The sequence below is a fragment of the Hemibagrus wyckioides genome, linkage group LG15 (genome assembly GCF_019097595.1).
Source record: "Hemibagrus wyckioides isolate EC202008001 linkage group LG15, SWU_Hwy_1.0, whole genome shotgun sequence".
NCBI lineage: Eukaryota > Metazoa > Chordata > Actinopteri > Siluriformes > Bagridae > Hemibagrus > Hemibagrus wyckioides.
Window position 1 is genome coordinate 18,583,589 of NC_080724.1, and position 8,912 is coordinate 18,592,500.

The 8,912-nt window shown below is 41.5% G+C and overlaps 1 protein-coding gene across 2 annotated transcripts in view; it reads right to left on the reverse strand.

Moving 5' to 3' along the window:
• phip (pleckstrin homology domain interacting protein) overlaps positions 1–8,912 on the reverse strand; it is a 46,086-nt gene that overhangs the window by 32,460 nt on the left and 4,714 nt on the right. For both annotated transcript variants that reach the window (XM_058410052.1, XM_058410051.1), the window contains exons 6-7: positions 8,523–8,621; positions 4,994–5,154 (exon numbers count right to left, since the gene is read on the reverse strand). In XM_058410052.1, coding sequence (XP_058266035.1) covers positions 4,994–5,154; positions 8,523–8,621 — 260 coding nt within the window. The remainder of the gene's footprint in view (positions 1–4,993; positions 5,155–8,522; positions 8,622–8,912) is intronic.

The following is an 8,912-nucleotide window of genomic DNA, read 5'->3' on the forward strand; positions in this document are numbered from 1 at the left end:
TTTTTGGTTATTTAAAAACTATTGCAGGAGAAAATGGAACCCGAAAGCACGCACAGAGAAACGGACGTGAGTAAGAACACACGCTCGGAGCAAGAACAAACACATGACAAAGTTAAAGGTTATATTACACAGTGCTGCTCAGGGTCAAGCAACATCGCACGCAGCATATTCACACACACACACACACACACTAACCAGCTCATTTTTAGAAATTCTGTATGGGTAAGAATTTATTATATACATTTATAAAAACATCCCAGTTGATTTCTGATCAGAGGATGCTGATTTAATTTCTTCAAATTCTTATATAGTAACGGCTAATTCACAGGGACGGTCCACAAAATCCAAGATTAATAAGAAATGGGTGTTTGTACACTGATCAGACATAACATTATGACCACCTGCCTAATATTGTGTTGGTCCACCTTTTGCTGCCAAAACAGTCCTGACCCGTCCTGCACTGTGTATTCTGACACCTTTCTATCAGAACCAGCATTAACTTCTTCAGCAGTTTCAGCAACGGTAGCTCGTCTGTTGGATCGGATCACATGGGACAGCCTTCGCTCCCCACGTGCATCAATGAGGCTTGGCCGTCCATGACCCTGTCACCGGTTCACCACTGTTCCTTCCTTGGACCACTGTTAGATAGATACTGACCACTGAACACCCCACAAGAGCTGCAGTTTTGGAGATGCTCTGATCCAGTGGTCTAGCCATCACAATATGGCCCTTCGTCAAACTCGCTCAAATCCTTACGCTTGTCCATTTTTCCTGCTTCTAACACATCAGCTTTGAGGACAAAATGTTCACTTGCTGCCTAATATATCCCACCCACTAACAGGTGCCATGATGAGGAGATCATCAGTGTTATTCACGTCACCTCTCACTGCTTTTTCAACTAACATAAAAAGTACGCTGTGGTGTTTGTTAGCTTAAAAGAAAACCATAATCATGGGCAATTTCTGTCATATAAATTGAATAAAAGATGTTTTGTTCCTCAAAGCTCAAACAATAAGACAACAGATAACTGCAAATGTGACTCCTCTCTGAACAAACAAGTAGATCACCGGTCGTGACGTATTAAAGGAAAACCACCGCGAGCTGTCCGAGCACCGACTGGACACGTCTCTGGAAATGTACTGTAGGGATGAAAGCCTTTATTCCAAAAGACATTCTCTCGGTTTTGATTGGATGATGGTGGAGAAGAACAAATAAGTGCATGTAATAATATTCCCTCTGCTACGCAAATCATATCACATTTATCTACAGACCGAACCGGCTCTCTGAGCCAGTTAATGCACTCAAACGTTCTACAAATATCAACCACCAGCACTGCTATTTCATTTTAACTGCTCTCTTAGCTGCAGTTATCTGACATGATCCTGTTATTAGCATGCAAACATGGAACACCATGATTAGCGCAGGAGCACAATGTGATAATTAAAGTTGTTGAGAATTAAAAAAGGCGAGACTGCTTGCAGCCTAGTAAAAAAATCGGAGTAGTGTCGGACTCTGAGACTATTCTGGGAACGCCGGGCCTGAAGCGGGAATACACCCTGGAAAGGACACCAGCCCATCACACGTGTTCACAAATAGCTAGAAGTCTCCATCTAGCTACCGACTTGTTTTTGTTAGGTGGGAGGAAACCAGAGAACCCATAAACCATAAACCCACTCAGAGATCAGCGATTCCGTACAGTCAGTAACCCGAACCATGTAGAATCGTGTACCCTGGAGCTATGTAGCAGCAATGCTACCCACTGTGTAAGAAGCAGCCAGTAATCCCTGACCATCACAACTGAAGGAGGTCTCTGAAATATTCACACATTCCTTCACCACGATGGATGGATATAAAGACAAAGTGAAGTAATACGGGTGGATACAAGATTCGACTATTTGTCAGATCAGTCTTTCAGTGATGAAGAGCTGGAGCAGCCAGGCCAAAAGCAGGATCAGGATTCCCTCATCTACGGCATTTGGCTGTTTCTTATTTTATCTCTTTTTTTGAGCTTTTGAGGGTTAAGGGCCTTGCTCAAGGGCCCAGCAGGGGCAGCTTTGGCATTCAAACTCACAACCTTCTCATCAGACGTCCAACACACTAAGCTACCACATCCCCCAGAACACACTCGTACCATCTCATCATCTACTGAGACACGCATGTGCATCTTGTCTACTCAGGAATGGACAAATCATTCATCCATGCACTCACATCACCAAACACATTACATCTCAGGACTCTGCATTTTTCAATTTTATTGTGATGCCTACATCACAATCTACTCATTCAGAATCCCAGCATTTGACAAATAATAATAATAATAATAATAATAATAATAATAATAATAATAATAATAATAATTTTTATTTATGTAGCACCTTTGGCAGCTCAATGACACACTACATACTGAGCACACAGAACACTAATAAACAACAATAAACAAGCATCAGGCAATAAACAAAAAGACCAAACAGAAACAAAGCAGATCAATACAGACAGATAAGAAAGTAAAACAATCAAAAGAGGAACGATACAGCTGTCAAGTCAAGAGACAACGTGCTGAAGAAATAAATATGTGAGTTAAAGTTGCGATTTAAAAGTCGTAATATTTCAGAGTTTAAGAGGGAATGAATTCCAAAGTTTTGGAGCAATGACAGCCCAACGATCTACCACCCACGGTTGAACAACTGTTACGACGTAGATTAATTAGCATGCACATATGACAGCCGAGCTTTTCTCAATCAGGAACGTGCAGGTATGTGAAGAGAAATTCCAGCATGCGACCATATAAAGTGTCTATTAGAAGTAACAGTCGACCACCAAGGTAGAACATATGTAGGCAAAAATCAAGCCAAGACGTTGAAATCTTTACACATGTGGAATGAGCACTATGTCGTCGACTAGCAACTTGCTGACGTTTTGAGGGTAGAAACATTGTGTGATTATACGCCGATCAGGAATAACGTTATGACCACTGAGAGGTGAAGTGAATAAGACTGATAATCTCCTCATCATGGCACCTGTTAGTGGGTGGGATATATTAGGCAGCAAGTGAACATTTTGTCCTCAAAGTTGATGTGTTAGGATGTGATGAAGGGTAAGGATTTGAGCGACAAAGGGACAAATTGTGATGGCTAGAGAGCATCTCCAAAACTGCAGCTCTTGTGGGGTGTTCCTGGTCTGGAAGGAAGGAACAGTGGTGAACCGGCGACAGGGTCATGGGCGGTCAAGGCTCATTGATGCACGTGGGGAGATCCGATCTGATCCAACAGACGAGCTACTGTTGCTCAAATTGCTGAAGACGTTAATGCTGGTTCTGATAGAAAGGTGTCAGAATACACAGTGCAGGACGGGTCAAAGCGGTTTTGGCAGCAAAAGGGGGACCGACACATTATTAGGCAGGTGATCATAATGTTATGCCTGACCGGTGAATACTCATTCATTTCCCTTGTTCTGTATATAAACATTTCACTGACTAACTAGCTTGCCATATGTTAATATTAATATTACATTAGCATTACTTTTTTTAGCCTGGATAATTAGATTTCCAGACAACCAAAACATGGGCCTGAGAAGCACACCAGAGCTTTTACATGGACTGGCTGTAAGGAATGGTTTGATAGGCTTCTGAGTTGATTTAACTGGTGCAAATCACAAAGAGTAAAATCAGTACTTAAAATGTTTGCATGCCAAATGACACTTCAGTTCTTGTGAAAACTATATTATCTGGGATTTCCTATAGCTTAAGTTCAACCAAAAAAAAACCCTACCATAAGCCATAACTCATAATTCTTGAGAATTCCTGTCCATCTACCAAAGAATATTCCCAGCTCTACTCGGAATTCCTGCTCAGGAACTCTTCTTCAGCTAGGAGTTCTTCATCAAATCATCAAATCTGCTCACCAGAATCAACAAAGGAGCACCTCTTCTGTTACAGTGTATATTTTAGTATTTGCTTAAGGTCAATCAACATACACACATTTTTGCTTATTGACCCTTTAAGCATTAGCTTTACAGATTGATGTTTTGAGGTGGCAAACATACGTCACAGGTAGCTGGCTAAAATGGCAAAAAGTGTGATCTCTGAGGTGAACTGAATGCAGTATAACATCCACTTCATTACAGATACACGTACACAATGATTTTACTGAGACGCTAGCAATCCACAACATCATATGGTAATTTTCTAGAAAGCAGCGGGAAAAAAAGCAGGTTAGACGTGTATATAATAGTTTTCAAGATTTGAAAGTGCAACGTCATTAAGCAGGTGAAACCCCAATTACACCACCGACAACCAAAAACCACTTTAAAGCTTGTGAATTCTAAGCGTCAGATCGAGGAGACAAAAGGTTAACGTAACCACCGAGAGCTAGCGACCGAACCTTTCTCTCCCATGTATTTGCGCTTGGTCTGACTCACGCATTAGCGGTAAATTCGCCTGTGTCTCCATAGCACGGGTCACTAACTTTGGCATCTTCGTAGCTGACCAACATTTCATATCCGTCGTAGCGGGCGAAAATACGAAAGGCAAAGGCGTGAATGGAAGCCAGGAAAAGGGCAGCTTGTGAGATTCCAGACGCAGGAATAAATATGAAAGAAGACTTGCACGAAGAAGGTTGTGATAACGTTGTGTAAGTAACGTCTGGACAACGAACTACTATATTCTGAACTGGCTGATTTAACCTTCCTGTCTTTGGTCTAGCTGAACGTGAGTCAAACACACGCGCACACACACACACACACACACACACACACACACACACGACTGGAAGAAATCAAGAGCAACCTGGGATATGATGTAGCTAATTTCCTCCCCTAGAAATTCCATACTTAAACGGAGCGCTACACTTCAAAGCGCGCTACAGTAAAAGCCTTGGCTCTGAGAGAGACACGCGGCACGGTGCAGACGTCAGGGTGAGAAAATATGCAAATCGATAAATAACCCAGTTTCCTCTCATCTCCCTTATATCGCTTTTACAAACACACACACACTTACCGTGAAGATGCGGCGGCCCGTCCGGTCGAAGGCGACACAATACACCGAGGACAGATGTCCCAGAATCCTCTTGTGCATCTTCATGTGTGAGTAAACAGCTGTGGGGACTAGCTGACCCAAACGATACGAACCATTCAGCTTCCGGCTGTAAGCTGTCTCCACTACACACACACACACACACACACACACACACACACACAGAAACAGATGGCTAAAATGATAATCACAAGTATTTATCTATATTATAAAGCCAATTTAGGAACAAAATGATTTGACTGCACTTTTAGATCAACAGAAATTGCTTTTTATTTCACACCAGAGATTAAAAATCTCCACGCTTCGGGGAAAAAAAAAAAAATAATAAATAAAAAGACAGCTCATTTGTCATAATTAAGTGTACCTATTAAATGCTAATTATAAACACAATGACATTAGAAATATATTAATAAACCACCACAGTATGCAATGAATGGAGAGCTTCTCATTTATATCCAGTTACAAAATAATTAAATAATTTCACCGGCATCGCAGTGATCAGGGTTAATTATTTAATTAATTAAGGAAGCCAAAAAATTGAAATTAAAATGAAAATATTGTTAATTGGCAGGAGGTGGGATGCAGCCCCATGTTTCTACCCCTAAGGTGATTATCATCCTATAAATGTGTGCCATTAAGTGTCTTCTACACCACAGAAATTACAATTAAAAAATAACGCATCATACTTTTTATCTGTTTAGAGATGCGTTTAAAATTATTGAATGTCCGTGACACTAGTTAGTGACTAGTTAGGTTACTAGTTAGTAACCTGTCCTAAAGATTCCTGCCTCATACAGGAAGCCCCTGTGTTAGCTCTATGGAAACAATCACATCCTAGAACTAGCGCATTAATATCAACCTCGCATCTGGTGACAAGTGACAACGGATGACCCCTTCCTGTTCCAACATGACTGCGCACCAGTGGACAAAGCAAGGTCCATAAAGACATGGATGAGCGAGTTTGGTGTGGAGGAACTTGACTGACCTGCACAGAGTCCTGATCTCGACCCCACAGAACACCTTTGGGATGAATTAGAGTGGAGACTGAGAGCCAGGTCAAAACTGGGACGTCTGCCTTTACATGCACATGAAAGTAATATGGAGTTGTCCCGCCTTTGCAGCTGTAACAGCTTCAACTCTTCTGGGAAGGCTTTCCACGAGTGTGTTTATGGGAATTTTTGACCATTCCTCTCTAGAAGCACTTTTGTGAGGTCAGGCACTGATGCTGGATGAGAAGGGCTCAGAGTCTCCGCTCTAATTCATCCCAAAGGTGTTCTATCGGGTTGAGGAAGTCCCTGTGTTAGCTCTTTCTATAGAAACAATCACATCCATGTACTAGTGCATTGATATCAACCTTGTAACTGACAGAGCTGCTGTTTTACAAAATCAATCTGACCAGAAAACTGCGCTGTGTTATCAACAGTAACATCTAATACGACGATTTATTTATTAATGACTACAAACATTTCTAAAAAGCCCTATTTTCTCTGATAATAATACAATGAATAAATTTACATGGGAGGTTTCCAGAGCTTTTACACTGGTCTGTGTTACTGATAAGGAAATGTGTGAAGACTGGTGATGGAAGGAGAACGGGCAGGAACAAATCCTGACAAACTCAGTCTGGAGGATTTTTCTTACTTAAAAAAAAACAAAAAAACGCTATGAACAAATAACAAAAGTCCAGTGTTTTGACAGCAAAAGAGCTTGCACAACATTTTGGGGAGAAGAGATGCCAGACAGTGCTCACTGAATCACAGTGTGTATGTGGAGGTGACAAATCTGTTGATGAATTCTCCTCTGAATGAGCAGTGGATAAAAGAGATACTCAGACTACTGTACTCTGAACACAGAATCACATTTCACATCCTGATAATATCCTTACTTACATTATTAACCACTTATTTCAAATCAGTGTTTCGCTCCAGACAATATGCTGTAGCCCTGGCTACATGATGGCCCTGTGCATTTCTTTAAACAGCCCACAAGCTATATTTTTCCGTCCTGTACACCATTATCCCACACTTTTACTGGTAATTCATGCCCACTAGCTACACTATATTGCTAAAAGTTTTGGGACGCCCCTCCAAATCATTGAATCCAGGTGTTGTTTTTCAGGGGTTCGGCTCGGCCCCTTACTCCCAGTGAAAGGAACTCTTAATGCTTCAGCTTCATACCAAGACATTTTGGACAATTTCATGCTCCCAACTTTGTGGGAACAGTTTGGGGATGACCCCTTCCTGTTCCAACATGACTGTACACCAGTGCACAAAGCAAGGTCCATAAAGACATGGATGAGCGAGCTTGGTGTAGAGGAACTTGACTGACCTGCACAGCCCTTTGGGATGAGACTGCGACACAGACCTTCTCGTCCAACATCGGTGCCTGACCTCACAAATGCGCTTCTAAAATTCCCATAAACACACTCCTAAACCTTGTGGAAAGCCTTCCTAGAAGAGTTACAGCTGTTATAGCTGCAAAGGGCGGGCCAACTCCATATTAAATTCATGTGCATGTAAAGGCAGACGTCCCAGTTTTGGAATGGAATGTGTCATCCCCAAACTGTTCCCACAAAGTTGGGAGCATGAAATTGTCCAAAATGTCTTGGTTTGAAGCTGAAGCATTAAGAGTTCCTTTCACTGGAACTAAGGGGCCGAGACCAACCCCTGAAAAACAGCACCTGAACTCAATGATTTGGAGGGGTGTCCCAAAACTTTTGGCAATATAGTATAGCTCTCACATTCCACATTAACCCAAAAGTGTAAAGGTTAAAACATGCTTTCTCCAACACACATCACAGACCAGCTGAACACAAACTCCTACGCATACACAACCTCACCAATGCCTGTGATTGATTAATGCCTCTCTGACTAACAGGACACCCGGTCATCCTCCCATATCATACCCTAAAAACCTGTAACGTCCTGATCATTTTCTTTTGTGCCATTAAGCTATTTTTAAACCTAAACATCAAGTTGTCCTGCTATTTAAGGGCCGATATGTAATTCTTAAAGCCTCCTGCCTGTCAGACTAATCACAGTTGCAATAAAAAACTCCAGCAAGCCTTGTATTTTCTCTTCAAGTGACCTCACGCCCTCTGCTTGGTTTATGGGTTCCCTTTTTAGAGAAAAGGGCTGAACTCATTTCCAAGAAATGAACAAGAGCAAATCTATAACAACATTACAATATCAACTATATCATACATTATATGATTATTACATATTTATAAACAACTTGTAGCTTATTACAGATGATGCTCCAGGAATTAATTAAGGATTATAAGGGGTGTGTGAAATCTGAAACACGTAAAGCACTCTCTTATTGTGATTAGTGTGATGATGTCAATCCAGCAGGCCTCTTATTTCATTCTTTATGGTCATTATTCCAGATAAGCTGTGAATTAATATTTCTCACTGTCTTCAGCTACATCTGAATCGACAGAAATGCCTCTTTCTGTATGAACGTCCGCTGCAGCCAATCAGAGAAGACTTACCGATGTTGGGCGGGCTTCCGTAGATGACTGGCGGCTCGGGTGGCCTGCCAGAGTGCAGGGCTGCGAGGGCTGAACCCTTCCATACCACGTGCTTACAACCTGTCAACACACACACACACACATGGCACTGTCAACAAACACACACACATGGCGTGAGAAAGAGCTCCGCTGTGACAGGGATGTACAGGCAGAACCCTGGAAGCTGGATCAGCTTCTTAAAGAATAGCAGTTTTTCAGCTACCATACTTCTCTTATACTAATTACATTTTTTTATTTTATTTTTTTATTAATTGTAAGCCGCATTCACATTCTAAAGCAAAAAAAAAAAAAACACCACACTGAAACACTAAAGATTCAAACAAAAGGCACACAAAATGACAGAAGAAACGT